At 42.1% G+C, this 19,994-nt stretch overlaps 1 protein-coding gene across 2 annotated transcripts in view; it reads right to left on the bottom strand.

Annotated features, from left to right (window-relative positions):
* The window catches only part of MYZAP (myocardial zonula adherens protein), a 90,059-nt gene that overhangs the window by 10,981 nt on the left and 59,084 nt on the right, over nucleotides 1–19,994 (bottom strand). For both annotated transcript variants that reach the window (XM_032341453.1, XM_032341454.1), the window contains exon 11: nucleotides 11,417–11,500. In XM_032341453.1, the coding sequence (XP_032197344.1) occupies nucleotides 11,417–11,500 (84 nt within the window). The remainder of the gene's footprint in view (nucleotides 1–11,416; nucleotides 11,501–19,994) is intronic.

The following is a 19,994-nucleotide window of genomic DNA, read 5'->3' as shown; positions in this document are numbered from 1 at the left end:
AGACAACCAAGCGGAAGATAACAAAGCCGTAAGTCCCATGCCAGAGGGACCCACCGAATATTAAGTGAGAAGTCAGAGGGGACGCCAAACTCAAGATGGGGAAAATGAGTGAACTCCATGAAGGTTTGCTGGAATTAGGCAGGGGAAAGAGAGTAAAAGAAACAAAGGGATGAGTATTCCAGGATTGTGGAACATACCGGGTTGAGAACAATTACCTTGCTGCAGCATACAGGTAGCAAGAGAGAGTTACAAAGGGCTACATCTGCCTTTACAAGGACTTTGTACCCAATTCTATAAGGCCAGAGTCAACACTCAATTGTATTTCAGTCACTGGGCTTCCAGGTGGAAACCATCCTGGAAGGAAATAAAACTGGGCAAAAGGAAAGAAAACTCCTTAATTCGTCAAGGAGATCACCACAATTTCCTAGTTCAAGGAGTGAGCGCCACATTTATAGCACTGAGGGCGGGCCCTTAATCAGTGGATCCTCCAGCAAAGAATAGTTATAAACTCTGGAAAGAAAACAAACAAACAAACAAACAAACACCATCTCTTAACGGTCTTTGGAGACTGAACAAGGACAGGCAGGCTGTAGGGGGGAGTGACAAGCTTAGAATAGGTTTTCTGTGACTCATGTGTTTGTTTTTGTTTGCAGCTTTGCCCAAGAGCAGTATAGTCATCGTGGCAGCGGCACAGACACATAAGAAATTCAACGGAAATATCATCTTGCTGGTAGATAAAAAACAGTAGAAGGAGCCCAGCATAACCAGGACTGCCAAGAGTAAAGGGAAAGCCAAAAAGGGGAGAGTCAGAGAAGGCAGAAACTTTAAATTCTGTGTATAGACTCCACTCAAGTCTCTGGCAGATCCCCTCGAACCATGCATGTGTGAAAGAAGTTCGCAGCCAAGGCTTCAAGAACAGAACCGAGATCTGAGCCATCGCCCAGTAGAGCACGGCAGGGTGGCGGTGGGGCTAACCAAATCCACTGCCTAAAACAAAAACCTCAGCACCATTCAGAACAGTAAAACAATCCAAAGCCTCCACAATAGAACATTTCCAATGCCCAGGATATAATCCACAGTTACTGAATTTGTGAAGAGTGAGGAAAATAGGATCCATTTCCAAGGAGAAAGTGAACCAACAGATGCTAATCCCAAGAGGACTTGGATGTTGGACTTTTCACACAAGGACTTTCAAGCAGCTATTCTAACTATGCTCAGTGAGGTAAGAGAAAATATTACTAATTGATGTAGTAACTACACACACACACACACACCAAACGGAAATTTTTTTTTTAAATGATTTATTTATTTATTTATTTGACTGAGAGAGATCACAAGTAGACAGGCAGGCAGAGAGAGAGAGAGAGAAGCAGGCTCCCTGCTGAGCAGAGAGCCCGATGCGGGCTCGATCCCAGGACCCTGAGATCATGACCTGAGCTGTAGGCAGCAGCTTAACCCACTGAGCAACCCAGGTGCCCCCAAATGGAAATTTTTGAACAGAAAAATACACTGCCTGAAATTTTAAAAAGTCAGTAGACTGAAGAAAACAAGGGAGATGACAAAGGAAGGAGTGAGGGAACATGAAGACCTAGTAACAAATCATTCAATCAAGGGTGTCTGGATAGAACAGTCAGTTAAGCACCCACTCTGGTTTCAGCTCAGGTCATAATCTTAGGGTTGTGAGATGGAGCCCCACGTGTGGCTCCATGCTCTGTGCAGAGCCTGCTTAAGACTCTCTCCCTCTGCCCCTCCCCCACTGCACTCTCTCTAAAATAAGTCTTTTGAAAAAAATCATTTTGATCAGAATAAAATGAAGATAGAAAAGATTGAAAATAATAAATGGAGCTTCCTGGAACTATGGGACAATTTTTTTTTAAGATTTTATTTATTTGACAGAAATCACAAGTAGGCAGAGAGGCAGGCAGAGAGAGAGGAGGAAGCAGGCTCCTTGCTGAGCAGAGAGCCCGATGCAGGGCTCAATCCCAGTACCCTGGGATTATGCCTAGACCAAAGGCAGAGGCTTTAACCAACTGAGCCACCCAGGCACCCCATATGGGACAATTTCTAATGCCTAACATAGGGATACTAGAATCATAGACGGAAAGGATAAAGAAGCTAGAGCAGGAAAAATAGTCAAATAATGGGTAAACATTGCCCAAATTTGGTGAAGGACATAAATTTGAAAATCCAAGAGTCTCAGCAAACACCAAACAGAAATCTACCGTGGCACATCCTACTCAAACTACTGAAAATCATAAAGAAAAAAAAATCTTGAAAGCAATCTTGTTTTATATATAGGAGAACAATAATTTGAATTACCACAGAAGTCTCCTCAAAAAGCATGGAAGTCAGAAGACAGCACTAAGAGAAAGAAACTTGTCCCTGAACACTCTGTGATTCAGTCATGAAGGTGAAAAGAAGAGCTCACTTTCAGATCAAAAAAAACTAAGTTAATTTGTCCCCGTGCTGCTATCCTATACAGAATGCTACATAAAAAGTCTTCAGGCTGCAGAGCATTGATAACAGAGAGAAACGGATTTTCAGGAATGAGTGAAGAACATCAGAAATAAATACTGTATGAGTAAATATGAAAGACTATATTTTCTCTTATTTTTTCTAAAGTACATGTGACTATTAAAGCAAAAATTATAACAATGTATTATGGGTTTATAATTCATGCAAATGTGATACCTATAATAACTATGACAGCAGGGGGGTAAATGGACATATATCTTGAGAGATTTCTACATTTTACACAAAGTAGTACAATATTACTTTTAAGTGGACTATGAACAGTTAATAATATGTCGTGGTATGCAGAGTGATGGCTAATATATTAGAGAAAAGACACAGCAAAATGCCAATAGGTATATTAAAATGGGATTCTAAAAAACAAATAATCCAAAAGAAAACAAGAAAAAGGGAACAAACAAATAAGCAAAACAAACCAGAGGGAGTAGACAGAAAACAAATAACGACAGACCTAAATCCAGTCATACCGATTATTAAAGGTCAATGGACCGTATACTCCAATGAGAGAGACTATCAGAATATATTTCAAAAAAGCAAGACTTAAGTATGTATGGCCTACCAGAGATGCACATTAAATACAGAGACATCAATCAGGCGAAAATAAATGGGTGGCAAAAGATACACTGTACAAACAGTAAACTTAGAGGGCAGGAACAGCTATATTGATAACGCGCGGTAAGAGACTTCAAGACGGAGTATGAACAAGGCAGGGACCAACATTTCATAATAATGAAAAGGCCGATTTACCAAGACGTAACAATCAAAAATGTATAGGTATAATTTTTTTTTTTTTTTTAACTTCATGTATTTTGAACCTAAAGGGGCACCGGGTGGCTCAGTAGGTTAAGCCTCTGCCTTCCGCTCAGGTCATGATCTCAGGGTCCTGGGATCGAGCCCAATCGGGCTCTCTGCTCAGCAGGGAGCCTGCTACCCTTCCTCTCTGCCTGCCTCTCTGCCTACTTGTGACCTCTGCCTGTCAAATAAATAAAAATCTTTAAAAAAAGGAAAAGAGTAGATGGTCTAAAGCCATAGTAATGGATTTTAACACCCCTCTGTCAGCAACTGTAATGGTTGTCAATTACACAAAGATCAGGAAGAACATAAATCAGATAAACAATACTAGCACAACCACCTAAGTCTGATATTCTAGAACACAAAAATAGCAAACTGTTTTGTTTTTTTTTTTTACACTAAGCAAGAGAAACCATGTGTTGAGCCATAAAACAAGTCTGGATAAATTTAAAAGAATTTAAACCATACAAAATATGTTCTCTGACCATAACAATTAAATTAGAAATCAAAAAACAAATCTAAGAAAACCTCATATTTGGAGGTTGAACATACTTCTGAATAATAAGTCAAAAGAAGAATCTCAAAGGAGATTAGAAAATACTTCAAACTGGATGATAATGAAAATACAACCTGTCATTGCTTGAAGGGTGCCACTGAAGCAGAGTGATCGGGGACATTTATAGCTGCTGATCGTAACAGAGAAGAGAGCTCTAAAATCAATGGCCTAATGTCCACCTCAAGGAGCTATAAAAAGACGAGGAAAGTCATACAAAATAATTAGAAGGAAGGGAATGATGAATATTGGAGCAAAACTCAATACAATGGAAAATATCAACAAAGCCAAAAGCTATTCTAATTTTTTAAAACATTAACAAATGGATAACCCCGCAGCTAGTCTGATCAAAGAAGAGGGGTACAAATAATAAGAGGGATCAAACTAAAAGGGAACAACTAGATACCTACATGGGAAAAAAATGTATTCCCTTTCTTCACACCAAACACAAAAATTAGCTCCAAGTGGATTACAGATCACCATTAAAAAGCCAAAACTATAAAATGTTTAGGGAAAACCCTAGGAGAAAAATCTCTGATTTTTTTTTTTTTTGTAGTAGGCAAAGATTTCTTAGCACACAAAAAGCATAAACCGCAAAAGAAAAAAATGTATAAACAACTTTATCAAAAAATAAAAACCAAAACCATGTCTTGAAGAAAATGAAATTTCCTGACTGGCTGGCTCAGTCAGGAAAGCATGGGACTCTTGATCTTGGGGTCATGAGTTCAAGCCCCATGTTGGAGGAAGAGTTTACATAATAAAAAAAAAGAAAGAAAGAAAGAAAGAAAGTCATGAAATGAGAGAAAATATTCACGATACATGTATCTGACAAAGATCTGATATCCAGAATATAAAAACAACTCTTACAAGTCAATAATAAGAAAACTAAAAACTTGATAAAATAGTGGGCAAAAGATTTGAACAGACACTTCAAAACACAAAATATGTAAATGGCCAAGAAGCATTTATAAAGATCCGCAACATCACCAGTGACTATGGAAAATGCAAGTCCAACCTCAACGAGATACCACCCACACACCCTGCAGGATAGCTGAATTAGACTTGACGATACTAAGGGTGAGGATGTGGAAAACCTGGAACATTCAAACCGCTGTTGGGAATGCAGAAGACTACAGCCCCTGTGAAAAACCGTTCAGCAGCTCCTTAGAACATTAAACCTGCATCTACTATTGAGCCCAGCTAGCCCACTACTAGGAATTTACCCCAGGGGAGTAAAAGCCTATGTCCACGTAATGACTTGCCCAGTAATGCTCACCACAGCTTCATTCACAGGAGCCCCACACCGGAAACAACCCGAATGTGGATGAACAAACGCGTAGAGACAGAAATACAGCGGAGTGCCTGCCACTCTGGGATCGAGGGGGCTGCCTACGACACAGATGCGGTCAGAACCATCACGCGGTGCGGGAGACGCTCGGTGAGAGAGTCCGCACTGTAGGGTTTCATTTGCAGAGAACGCAGACAAGTCCACAGTGACAAAAAGTGACAAAGTGACCCCTCCCACTGAAAATAGAAAAACAGATCACTGGCTGCCTGGAGTAGAACCAAGAAAGGGAAACGGAGTCTTTGGGAAGTGGTGGAAATGTTCCGTATCTGGATTGCGCGGTGGTTTCATAGGTACACACAACTGTCAAAAAGTCCCCGAACTAGATACTTCATTTTTTTTTTAAGCTGTAATTGACAGATCACATTGTAGTAGTTTCCGACGTACAACATGATGATTTGCTCCTGGTATATACTGTGAAATGACCACCATTATACATCTAGTTGCCATCTGTCACTACACACTTTACATGGATGAGGTTTATTTATGTAAAAAAAAAAAAAAAAAAAAAAAAAAAATCAGTAAGGTTGACCAGAAAAACAAAAACAAAAACAAAACACAGAGAAGGCGAGAGCCCTGAATATGGGCAGTAGGAGACGAATTAGAGAAGCAGGACGTATTAAGAAAGAGCTGAAACAGAAAAGTGCCAGGATCCGGTCCGTGCGTCCCACAGACTATACCTGGTGTGAACCCAGGAAGGGCAGCCTCGTGGAGGCCTGGCTCAGGCTCCCTGAAAGGCTGCTTCCTTCTGGGACCGTACCTCCAGTTCCCAGGTCGTCCTGCTCTCAAACACCGCCCCCTCGTGTTTAGATGGGAAATGCAGCTCGAGAGGCTGAAGGCCTTCCAGGAAAGAAGGACCTGGTACCTCATCTTTTGGCATTTTTGGGAAATTATGTCACAAATGTACGGCAGCCACCTCCTCCCCCAACTCCCTCAAGCCCAGGAGAGCTTGCAGCCGGAGCCATAGCACATGCACTAAACAAGAATGTTTGCTCAATAAAATGCGGCCGTGGAGCCCCGGTGCCCAGTGCTGCCGCCCCACTAGTACCCTGGAAAATGAGTAACAGTCCCAGCCATGCACAACGGACACGTGGGAGGTTTACGTGCCATAAAACACACATTAAGTGCAGGATGAACAAAACCAAGACGTAGCACTCCTTTCCTCTGACCTTTGAATTTTGCTGTCAGTTCAGGATTTTCAGCAGAGAAGAATGGAATCAGTTCAGAGTTTCGGAAAGCTGATCAACATTACGGAGGTATATACTTATGGTTTGAGTTCAGTAACAAGCTTCTATCAGAAATAGGGAATTAGATATTCCTTCTTCAGGAGGTGGGCAAGTGTAAATAGGGAATAAGGATAAAAGAACGGATGTATTTTTGTATAGAAAGATTTTGAGCTGGTTGATGAAAATGCGGTCTGATGGGGCCAGGCTAGAGCAAACTTCTGGGGATCTGGTGGGACTGGGGGGCTCAAAATTTGGTAAGTAATCCTCAGGAAGTACCAATGATGGATTCAGAGACCAAGAGTATCCACATTTTCTATTTTAAAAAGGAAAAGTTGGGGGAGGGGGAGAAGGAGGAGGAGGAAATATGTATCCATGACAATGACAGGAGACCCTGGGGCCCAGACAATTGGGAAAACAGTAAACACATACGGCATTTACAAGGAGCCATATACTTTTTGAATCACTTAATATTAACTAATTTAATCCTCCTAACAAGTCTACAGAGAAGACACCATTTCAGAGAAGACACCCCATAACAGATGAACAAACTGAGGCCCAGAGCAGTTAAGTAACTCGCTGGAGATCCCATAACCAGTAAGTGGTAGAGCTGAGATTTGAACTTGGGCAGCCTCACTCTGGAGTCTGCAGTTAGGCCCTTAATAAAAAATAGCTACTTTATTAAGATGGCATATAAGAGGTTACCAGGTATGTCTATCACAACTTCACAAAGATATTTGAAATACCACTTTTGGCATCAGGAGGGATTAAAGCAGGTGATGGAGAGCTGTGGTATAAAAAGGACTAGTGTTAGAAAGGCCAAGAGCATAGAAATTCTTAGTGGCCAACAGAACCCGTATTGTAAAGTGATGTAATTAAATTTGGAAAATGTCAGTGTGACTGACAGTGTGACTTCACAATCTCAAGAAGACCCCTATTGCCCCCAGTTCTGTCATGACTAGAACTGGCTTAACAGTAGGCATAGAGCTTTAGCCATGACCAAATCCCATGCCCAAGTAGTTCTCAGTATAGCTCACCACTAAAATAAACCACGGCTCCGTGGAGACAAGCCAATACTCTATGTTGAAACAAGACAAAAATGAGGATGAAAAGAATGAACCCAAAAGGATCAGGAGCCCTGCTACACAGGCAAAGAAGCTGATGGAGGAAAACTCTCCCTAGCTGAGTTGCGACAATTGACAATCAAAAAAAGGAGGAGGAGAAGGAAACTATTATGATGGAAACAAGGTGAGTCTGAGAAATGCCTTGTGTTCAACAGTGTCTCTCAAAGGGAAAGTTCCTAGGAAGTGTACACGAAGATACTTTCTTAAAAAATAATTGTTTCAACTTGGTCCTGACAATGTAGATTTATAGGGCAATTTGTTTTGTTTTTTAAAGATTTTATTTATATATTTGACACAGAGAGAGAGATCACAAGGAGGCAGAGAGGCAGGCAGAGAGAGAGGGGGAATCAGGCTCCTTACTGAGCAGAGAGCCCGATGTGGGGTTTGATCCCAGGACCCTGAGACCATGACCTGAGCCAAAGGCAGAGGCCCAACACTGTGAGCCACCCGGATGCCCCCTGAAGTACTTTTAATAGGAAAGAAGGGTGATCATAAAATGCTAGGTCACAATTTATGTTGATTTTTAAAACTAGGAAGCCTTAATATATAAGGTGATATTTCTTTTATAGAGTATTAATTGTGTGTATGTTTATAAAATTTCTGTGTCAAGTAAGAAAGACTAACAAAAGGAATCAGGTCATCCCAGGACCTTAGGGCCCACTGAAGGACCACTTGGCATTGGTAATCCTACAACAACCAGGAGGAAAGAGTGGCAGAGATCTACTGCCATTAGTGGTCACACTAGTTAACAAGGAACCAATAGTCAGCAGTGTGTTTGTACCATGATAAACTAGTCAGGCAGCCTGAAGAGGAAAGCCAAGTACTCGAACTCAACCTCTTATCTCCCAGAAGGTAAAATCTCTACCTGGCCCAACAAGGTAGAGTAAAATATTAATAAGGAATATGTAAATTCTTAATAGTTCTGACAGCTAGGTCAGTGCATCATGATAAGGGGTCCTGACCTTGAATCACCTTGAAGCCACCTCATCCTGAGGGTACCCCCCACTCCCACAAGAATCAGCACCCTCTGACCTTTCAGAAAAGCTGTTCTGTCACCTTTGGATCTGAAAGATCCCTGCTCCTGTCTGGAAAGTGTTACAGTGATGTCAACTCTGAGAACACAGAGGGATAAGTAAAACAGCTTTGGCAAGATACAAAAAATAAGCACAGAAACAATGAAGAAATAAACTACACCCAAGATAGTTCATATTTTAGAGTAAGTTAAAGTATAAACATATTATTAAATCTTGTCATTATGTACCTTATTTTGTGTGTGTTTCATCTGCGGTTTAAGTGGACGTAGGAAGTGATCAAAACAAATCAGCCATACTACGTATGTTCACAGTGGGATTTAAAGAGCTTATGGAAATTTAATCAAATAAATTTATAATCAGGATTTAAGTGCTCAAGGAAAACTGGTTCTCAAAGTCTTGCTTATTGGACACACACCACAGACGCTGCTGGCCCCGCCCATACCCTCTGGACACGCACCACTGCCTGACCTGCCACTTGTGACTCTGCCTAGGGGTTTCTTCTAACCACCAGACTGTACCTGGCTCTCAGGGCAGGCCATAGCTGCCGCATCCCCCAGAAGCAAGGCCTCAACCAATGGCAGATGGGTGTTAGTGGATCAATGCCCAGCTCTCTGACCTTTAGCTAAGGACAACTCCGAGGCCAGTACGTCACGTCTCCCGGAGTCCCCCAACGTGAGTGAACTGCGGCTGCCCACAGTGGCGGCCTCCTCAGCAAGACACCATCCTCTTCCTGACTCACCCCCCACTCCTCCTCTACTGGGGCTTCCTGGGATCACTCACCAGATCTATTCTGTGGACTAATATCCACATCTCAGGGTCCGGGCAAGACAGGAGTTTCAGAACTCGAGCATTAAACAAACCTCCATGTGGAATGTTCTCTACACACAGGATCCCCTCGCGCTTTCATAATCTACTGCAGAAGAGCTGTCCTGAGGGGCAGAGCCGGGGAGGGAGAGGGCTGGTGGGTACTGCCTCCCCTGTCAGCACCTCCTTCATCTGTCCTGGACCCACAGGCTCCCACATGGACACCCCCTCTCTGATCTCACTGGGGAAGAAGGTGTGATTCCTCCCATGGGTTGTTCTGATTTGGGAGGACATTCTTAGAAACGTCCATACGTAAGGCTGGAGATGCACCCAGGGACCACGGAGGGGAAGGTAGGAGGGGGACAGGGCAAGTGCCCATTTTACTCAGCTGTTCTGACAAGACCCTTGAGCTTGAATCTACCGCCAGGTCCCGGTGGGCCATGACTTTTATAGGCAGCTCCCCAAACACAGAGCAAATGAAAAGGCGGTTCACTCTTCCCACAAACATAGCGATTAAGAGTTCAGGCTTTGAATTCAGGCTTATCCATTTCTACCATCACCTTGGCCAGGCTCCTTCATGCCCCCGAACCTCAGTCTCCCTGCCTATATAATGTAGTGGGAGAAATACAATCTAATTCCTAGGGATGCCTCTTAAGAAACATGCCAGGCACTTTCTCTGCACTCTCGCTGCACCGTGACACACCTGCAGGTGCACTTACCATCCTCGTTCTGTGATTCTAAGAAACCTCCCCAGAGTCACCCAGCTAATAAGAGGCAGATCCAGAGTTCAAACTTGGGCAAGTCTGATTCCACTCCTAACCTCCAAGTTATACAAAGGATGTGGAAAGCCATTAATAGCGCCCAGAAACACCAGCTGCTTCACCAATGTCCTCTCTGTCCTGTCTCCATCCTTCCTCACTGTCTCCCGAGCTGTCTTCCTCGGGGAAGAACTACGTTGAGGCGCACAGATAGGAGAGATTCATGAGGCTCAGAAGGAAGGGGCTCGATGCCAAGTTCTTAATGAAGAGCCTTCAGCACGAATGGATTTTGGCTTCTGCTTCCATTAATACCTAAGCTCTTAAGATTCTTCCAGCTCCTTAATTTCCTTTTCTGGAACCTACACCAAATCTTCATAATGACTTTCAAGAAAGCCAGAAAGCCGGGAAAACTAAGTATCTTCAAAGTTTCAGGTGAAATTGAGTCACCTCCAAACCTGTTGACTCAGTGTCACAGAGAAGCGGAGTCAGAACCCTGTCTCTTGGCCTGGCTCTGGCCTTACCCAAGCTGGGGGATCGTGAGCAAAGCCACCTGCTTCCTCTGGACCTCCTACTCTTTATTTTTTTTTTCCCCTGTGCCTCCTTTTGAAACATTTGTTATTGTAAAGACAACAATCCTTGTCTTGTCTTTCTTTTTTTTTTTTTTTTTTAAAGATTTTTATTTTATTTTATTTATTTGTCATAGAGAGAGAAGTGAGAGCAAGCACAGGCAGACAGAGTGGCAGGCAGAGGCAGAGGGAGAAGCAGGCTCCCTGCCAAGCAAGGAGCCCGATACGGGACTCGATCCCAGGACGCTGGGATCATGACCTGAGCCGAAGGCAGCCGCTTAACCAACTGAGCCACCCAGGCGTCCCTTGTCTTGCCTTTCTTAAAGTTGCTGAGAGAACCACGAAGAGGAATGTCCATGAAAATACCTCCCAAGTTATAAAGCCCTACATACATGCGGGAAATTATCAGTGTTACTCAACAGCTTATCAGACTCGCTAAGAAAATTCTGGAACAAGAAAAATGAAAGCCAAAAAGCAGAGGTGGGCAGCAGGCTGGGATAAGGAGAGTCGTTGGTAAAGAAAAACTGGCTGTCAGAATCCCATTTTCAGTGCTGGCAGTTAACCTTCAATCAATTTTATAAGGCCAGGAAATAGCCATATTTTTAATTAAGTGTCGGCGGTAGGCTCGGCAACATAAAATTTAATGGTAGAGAAGACACCAACTTAAAGAAACACAGCTTCTTACCTCTCCTTCTAAGAAAGAGATCTTTTCCAAAAGCTGCAATATTAAGAGCTGTTTCTGCTGCACCTTCTTCTTCAATGATTCAATCTAGATAGAAACAAATGAAGAACTGTTAATGAAAACCACACACAACGGTAGACACACAAGTTAATCAGCCAGAAGAGATGTCTTTGGTTGTCCTCCAATTAGAACCTGTCCTCCAATTAGAACCCGCCCTTCGGTTCTCTGTGTCTCAAGGAACAGTGTTAACACGAGATGTTCCCTGGAACAGAGGGTTCGGTGGCCACATGATTTTGGAGTCGCGCCCCATTAGGTTTGTTTGACCTGACGTTTCCAAACTGATTTTGCTGTGTAACCCTTATTAACATCCCATGTATGGGCCGGAGAGCGTGCTCTGGGAGTACACACACACACACACATTAAATACTCAGCTTAAATTCGAGAGTCAGCCCACATTTCAGACACTGAACACTGTTATTCCTGTTAGTAGATTCATTCAATCGGGTGTCAGAAGTTGTGGTCTGGGAACAGGGTCACTGTCACTGAAAGTGCAAATGGAATTGAGAGGATCCAAGATTCACGTGGCTTGGGACAAAGACAGAGACTCAAGCTGGGTGTTCGCCTTTGTTTTTACAACGCAGTCTATCTTAGCTACTCTAACTCTGCTTTTCATTCATGTCATGTTCCACAGACAAACCACAGATGCCCTAAGAGCAGGAACCGGGGTGCTCCATTCCAGGCTATGCCGTAGACAACAGGCAATCATGGGAACAGTGTGCAGGTTCAGTCAGTAACCGGTGATTTGGAAGAACACACTAATTTCCCAACAACCTAGTATATTCAATTTGTGCATTTGCAAAATCTTAAAAAAAAAAAATCCGTCTCAGTGCAAAAATGACACACAATCTCCCTTTAGAAGTGAATCTAGCCAGAGCTAGGAAAAGACAAAAGTACAATCACATTGCCCTTTGACCCAGCAATCCCATTCCTAGAAATAGATCCCCAAAGACACATTGGCTAAACTACAAAATGACCTGGACAAAGGATTTTGGGCTTTTACAAGACACAAAGAAAACAGAACTCCATCAATCAATAAGTGGTTGGTTAAATAAACCATGGTTCATCATGACAACGGATGACTGCGAAGATCTCTAGAGCAGATAAGGTGTTTCATAAGAAATATATGGTACGCAAGCTTTAGTGTAAAACAGAGGAGACCATCGGAATGCATATACACTTGCAAAAAGAAATTTTTAAGAAATTTAATTAATTATTAAGTGGTCTGGGAACCACTTAATTAAGAAATAGTTGCCAATAGGGAAATTATTAAGAAATAGTTGCCAATAGGGAAAGAAGGAAATTAGAGGCAGAAGAAAAGACTTTTTGGTAATACCTTGTTACCTACATTTAATTTTGAAAGCATATTTTACAGATTCAAAAAATAAATCTAAACCAAAAAGAAAAAAAAAGCGAACCTGAAAACTTGAAAATGCGTCAAAATAAAGGAGCTCAACTATATATCCAGTTGATGAAAAGAATCAAGTGTTGTTTGAACAAGCTAATTTGACTCTGTTTTTAGTGGGCTGTATTCTAAAAACAGAACTGCAAAGAAATCTCTTATTCACTAGGAAAACTGTTGGTAATAATGTTAGTATTGTTGTTTTGTGTTGTTTTGAAACTATTTGAGATATTGCAGTATAATAATGTTTGGAACCAAGGTTTTCAGTGTAAAAGAAGGAAATATAAGTGTGAAATCAAAGAAGTAAAAAGTTTTGTTAAGTTTGAAATGAAAACATTAGTATGAACTCATAAGTAATATTTTATTTTCCTCTGTTAAGTATGCATTTCTTAATTCTGTCCACTGAAGAAGCTTAGAAATTTTAACAATAAACACATAACATATCCAGATTGTGGCATCTAATTAGATACTAACCCTCACCAACCAAACATGGGTCATCTTCGAGGAACGGCTCATTTCAAGGGGTAAAATTTTCTAGGGGAACTCAAGACACCTTATGCCTGAAAACAAATGCATGAAGGGCCTCCCTTGGGCTAAGGATTACAACAATTCTAGCATCAAAAAGAATAACGAATGTAATTGAGTAAAACACATGGAATAAATACGTTTTTAAAACCCTGAGTATGTTATGATTCTTCAAAAACCAAAACCAACAGCAATGACGAGGGAATGACTAGGGAACCAACTTCTTACTTAGAAACTTGGCAACTTAGAGGCAGACTTAAAGGCATGTAGCCTGCCTTTCTTGTACAAACTGCATTTTGAGATTACTAGTAAGTCCTAGGTAATGAGGGAAAGAGTTTTATTTTTCAGAAGAATAAAATCCCCATTGTGCAATCCCTAGGAAGTAAGTGGCTCATTGTAGGAGATGAATTAACAGATGAACCAGTCAGAGGCAAAGGTAAGGAAGAACTTTACAACTGCATTTTGGGCTGTCCCCATCTGAGTCCGTGATTGGCCTCAGCATCACCCAAAGGGGGTCAATCAGACATGAAGACAGAGTAAACAGCACAGCACCAGGAAGTGTGCTTCCTCCCCATGCCAGCCCCCAAGAAAGGGAAAACTGAATCTCACCGTGTGCTAGAGCTAATGAACAAAAAGTCAATTCCCGAACGCAGAAACATTTATAGGACAACTGACACATCTCCTACAACGTCTCTTGGTGCGGGAAACTCAGCAGGGGAGGAGGATACACAGGGAGAAGTCTGTTCTAGATCAAAAGACTCTAGAAACATAACCACCAAACAAATGACCTTCTCTGAATACTGACTGAAGCAAGGCTTCAGTAAAAAAGACCATTTTAGGGGGCGCCTGGGTGGCTCCATGGGTTAAAGCCTCTGCCTTCGGCTCAGGTCATGATCCCAGGGTCCTGGGATCGAGCCCCGCATCGGGCTCTCTGCTCCGCGGGAAGCCTGCTTCCTCCTCTCTCTCTCTGCCTGCCTCTCTGCCTACTTGTGATCTCTGTCAAATAAATAAATAAAATCTTAAAAAAAAAAAAAAAGACCATTTTAAAGACATTCCAGAAAATTTTAGGACACATGGGTATTACTGCATGATACCAAGGAATTATCATTAACTTTGTTCGGTGCGACAATGGCATCATGTCTATATAAGAAAAAGTACGTATGTTTTAGAGATGGATGGTGAGGTGTATGGGAAACAGAAGCAGGATGTCTGGGATTTGGTTTAAAATGACTGCATGAAGGGGAAAAAGAGGAAAAGAAGGAGCAAATACAGCAAAGAGAGCCAAGTTTTGCTGTTTGTTGAAGCTGGTCATGAGTCCAGGGGGCTTCATCGATCAGTCTCTCTGTCCTGAGTGCATCTGACATTTTCATGATAAAATATTTTAAATTCCACCTGGTGCCAAAAAATACAATCCTCCCACACAAAAAGTAAGCCATAGAAAACAGAATATAATAAGAAACACATTTAAGAAAAACTGTCCAATGTTGATAATAATTAAAGAAATTATAATTAAAAACAGTAACAAGTTACCCTTTAATAACAACTGAATGCGCCCAAAACTACCGGCTAAAGAAATCAGCACTGAAAGAGCTGGGAGGGGCAGCCCTTCTCGTGTGTTGCAGGTGGCACTGTAAATTAGAATGACCCTTTGGGCAATTTAGCAATAAATATTAAGAGCCATAAAGCTGTTCATACCCTTTGACCCACTAATCCCACTCCTGGGAATTTATCCTAAGGATATAATTCAGACATAGGAAAAAAGCTATATATACAAAGATGTTCTTGCTCCTATTATTTATAACAGAAACTGGAAATAACCTTAACGTCCAGCACTAAGGCACGGGGTGGTACATTATGGAATATCAATTTGATGGAGCGTATGACACGGACACTGCAAACACACTGCCAAATGTAAAAGTGTTTACGAAAATCCTCGAGGGATAAAAACAAAATAAAACAAGAAAGAAACACCAAAGCTTGCAACGATCAAAAGTAAAAGCTGGAGGTTAGCTCAACAAAATCATATTGAAGTTGCTGTAGAATTACGGGCAAAAGGAAAGTTTCTTTTTCTTTAAATGTCCCTCAGTGTCTTAGGAATAGTTTTCAAAAAATCGTTCTTACGGTGTTCTTCTTTCATTCCTTCTTATTAAGACCTTTTAAAAAACTGATTTGAATTCTTTAAATGAGAGGCAAGATGGGTACTGAAATTAGCTACAATATTCCAAGGAGGTCTAGGTACATTTCATCAATTAACATAAAAAGGGACTTCGAGTACCCTTACTTCACTCTCTCTGAAGTAATCAGAGTGGTTGGTGAGTCCAGGGAAGCAAGAGATGTGATTGAAGGCACTCTAATGGGCAGTTCATAGGAAGATATTGAGGATTTTCACTTAAAAATGGAGGAGATACAAGGCAGATGTGTCGTCTGCAGGATGTGGAGAGAAGGCGATTCTGTGAGTTCTGAGAGAACAGAGGGCTGATGCTGGAGCAAACAGGCCCTGCCTTCTGGGGAGACAGAACGGCTATGGGAAGGATTTGAGGGGGCGGGTGCTGAAGCTTCTGCTGACATGTCTTGCCTTTCAGCAACTGAAGCTTCGAGAAGCAATCATGCTCTTGGGCTGAGGGAATGCTGGGCCCGCACATTGGCTTTCATCCTCGAGCGTTCCTTACAGGAGCATCTTCCGCGGGGGTTGACATGTTTGGATTAGAGGAAAAAGGACACCAAGGATGGCAGACAGGGCATGCCTCGGCCCTCCTGTCCTACAAGGGTGTCAACTCGTAATCCCAACTCAGCCCAACCCACGCGACCTCCTAAGAGACACCCATCATGAGGCGCTATCTCTAAGTCACATATCTCAGGGATAAGTGTGTTATTTCTTACTGCTGACTTCAAAGTGCCTTGAACTATTGTCTCCTATAGAGCCCAGCACATGATAAACACTCAAAATCTAGCTACTACTGTGTTACTGCTGGCATTCCTCCCCACTTAGACTGGGAGCTTGAGAGTGAAGACCTTAGTCATCTTTCTACTCTCAGATAATGAATGAACGAATCAGTGACTCCATCCGTCCATCTCTCAACAGTCTATCCCTTAGACTCCAGGGGAAAAATTGTCTGGAAGAGATTCTTGGAGGTCCTGATGGACCAAGGCGGATATACCCCTCCAAAGCACTCCCCAAATCAGGAGCCACTCCAAAATCCAGGATACCATGCAGCTGGCATGCAATTTCTGCTCTTTTCCATACACTGAAGTCTGTAAATTTGACCTTGAAGAGCTTTGTGTCTTCTTCATGAAGCTGCATTTTGGTCCAGCTGTCACCTGGTGGTGGTAAATGACCCAAGCTCCCAGGCTCAAATCAGGGCATTAAGAAATGAGAACTGAGAAGCACTTATTTTCCAGACCTCATCCATTTACTCAACAGGAACATAATCTTGTCCCAACAGCTAAATTTCAATATGAAATAGTAGACCCCCTTATAGAACAAAGGAAGAAACCCATCTTGGTAAAATCTGGAACCTCTTAACTAATGTTAATAGAATTTTTTCTTAGTTTTGTCTCAAAAAGCATGTTTCTTTGTAACTCAACTGAATATATGCATTGCAGCCTAATGATGCTAGATCTCTTAAGATTACAGCCCATTTGATATTCACAGTGGTGGTAGGGGGCGGAGGGGTACCTCTAGTTAATGGCTTTTCTTCACACTGGCCACTGTGGAGTCAGCTCCCTGGCTGATCTGAGCTAAGCAATCCCTCCGAGGCTATGGCCACACAACAGAAACACCTAGAGGAAGCTTTTACAAAATACTGACTTCTAGGCCTACCCCCAGAGATGCTGATTATATCACTCTCTTTCTTAAAAACTCTTCCAAACTTCTAACATTTGAACTCCCTAGCATGGACGTGAGGCCCTCCCATGGTCCCACTATCTCCCTACTGTCATTTCAAGCCTGTCCTGTCCCCGATGAACCCTACACTTAAGCCAGTCCATTCTCTCAGCACTCCACAGACATGCAGTGGTCCTGCCTCCGGGCCTTTGTACAGGCTGCTGCTTCTACCACGCATAACTTCCCACCTCCCACCCACCTCTCTACCAGGAAATCTGCCGTCACAACATACTCACAAGTCTCCCTCTTCTGTTCTACCTCAGTCCTTTGAACAAACCCCCCTTAGGGCCCCTGACTGCTGCTACAATCCTTTGCTGACATCTTTCTCTTGCACTGGACAGCACACCCACAGGAGACACGTTACTGTATCAATGATCTTATACAAAAGAACTGTTCTCTTAGAAGATGTAATTGCCCTGTCAATCCACACATTTTTATAACTTGTTTTCGGGAGGTGGGGATGCTATAGTGAAAGAACTCCTCCCGATTTCTTTCGGAAAAAAGCTCGTATGTCAACCGGAACAAAATGAAACTGTACCAGATTTTAGGAAGGTCCTGTTATGGATTTGGAGCAACCCTAGAAGTTACAAGGCTTCTCAGCTTCCTGGAATTTGTTTCCCATTAGTGAAAGACATATAGGTCACAGGTCATTTCAGGTCAATGTCAGAAGAAGATACAGTTCTATGATTAGAATTATGTGAATAGTACCTGATTGTGTGAGACTTGCCAAACATAACTCTCGAGGTTGGGGATATGAAGAGAAAGCAACAGATATAAGAAATGCAGCAGCAACTAAGTATTAAATGTTAGACAACACCTAATGTGTTTTTTAAAGAAACTGTGGTTTAGGGGGCACCTGGGTGGCTCAGTGGGTTAAGCCTCTGCCTTCAGCTCAGGTCATGATCCCAGGGTCTTGGGATCAAGCCCCGCATCGGGCTCTCTGCTCAGCAGGGAGCCTGCTTCCCCATCTCTCTCTGCCTGCCTCTCTGCCTACTTGAGATCTCTGTCAAATAAATAAATAAAATCTTAAAAAAAAAATGTGATTTAGGGTGTCATGTGTTACCAGCTGCCTAGTAATAATATGCATGGCTCTGGAAAATGCCTTAAATAAAACCGTAAGCACACCAAAATGGAGCACGGAACTAGAAGTTATGTTAAAATGGACAATCACGTTGAATCGCATTAAAATCTGGCAAGGGCAAGGAAACTAGATTGTTTTCAGAGCAAATGAGGTCTATGATATAATTGCTTATTTTCTTGGGAATGTGTTTAATTTTGTTTTCATTCAAAGTTTAGGGATAACCAAGTAAGGCCCATAGGCACATATATTCAAAATCAGTGTGTGAGGGCTGTGTGTGTGCGCGCACGTGTGCGTGTACTATGAAACTTGACCACACATTAATAAAGCTCCCAACCTCCACCACCAACACCCCTGATTTGCTACTCTTTCCCACAGACCCTCACTTCAAAAGGCTTTCTGCTTTAAGTTGCATTTATGAAGAAATAATTCATTTTCCCACTGAAAACTGTATCAAAGATGGGTAACTGCCAGTTAAAACTTCTAATCAAAAATAAGATAACCAGGATTATGAATTCTAGGTAAAAGTAAAGCAATAGGATACTTTATTATGAGTCCTCGTTGACTTCTCAGGGGAAATTATGCTGTTAGTGTATTTGAAAAGTTCGTAAGAAAAACAGTGTGAAGATTCCCCTTATTGTTTTCAAACCCCCTCCCCTCCCGAGGCCCAGTGAATCAGTGAAATGACCAGAGATGGCATGGAACAGGACTGCCAAGAACCTTCTAGAACTCACTCAGGCATGCAATCACCTTCTCCTTTTGCCTCCCCTTGTCCTGACAGGGCCTTGTTTGCCACCCACACTCTTGTTCCCCTCTGTGATCCAGAAAATAAAATTGTCCCCATTTCAGGGCACCTGGGTGGCTCAGTGGGTTAAAGCCTCTGCCTTCAGCTCAGGTTATGATCCCAGGGTCCTGGGATTGAGCCCCACATCGGGCTCTCTGCTCAGCGGGGAGCCTGCTTCCTCCTCTCTCTCTGCCTGCCTCTCTGCCTGCTTGTGATCTCTGCCTGTCAAATAAATAAATAAAATCTTTAAAAAAAATTGTTCCCATTTCCCTTAAAATCAGCATCATGTTCAATCTTCACGTACCCTGCCACAAGAAATAAGAATAATGGATACGCCCCACTCTTCCTCTGAAAAGGCTTTCTGTGTTTGCAACAGCTACTCTTAATTCTATCTCCGAAGTCTTGTAACGCTGTAATTTCACAGTTATTGTATTTTTAAAGTGCATTCTCCTTGATAAAAACCACCGCAGTAAGAATTTTCAAAATAATAAAGTTACCCTCTTTTCCTAAAAAATAATAAAACATAAGGAAATATGACAAGATCAGAATCTGCCCTGCACTAATGCAACATAAAAGAACAGTTTAAAAAGGACAAGGAAAATGGTACATTATCTCATTCCGGGGGAGTGAAGGGAATGAATTAAGGCCACAACAAAACGAAACTGAAAAATTGCTAAATGAAGCTCTGAGTGGGGAAAATGAAAAATCAATGACGGAACGGAGGGAAAAAGGTACATTTTTCATCTTCATGATGCTTGATTGGGTTTGTAGAAATTCATTTCCAATTAATGTGTCTTGTGGCATTCAGCCAGGCTAGCTATGATCAGGGCACATATTTTAATCAATTTTTTT

This window comes from Mustela erminea, chromosome 5 (assembly GCF_009829155.1).
Source record: "Mustela erminea isolate mMusErm1 chromosome 5, mMusErm1.Pri, whole genome shotgun sequence".
NCBI lineage: Eukaryota > Metazoa > Chordata > Mammalia > Carnivora > Mustelidae > Mustela > Mustela erminea.
This window is presented reverse-complemented; position numbering and strand designations above follow the sequence as displayed.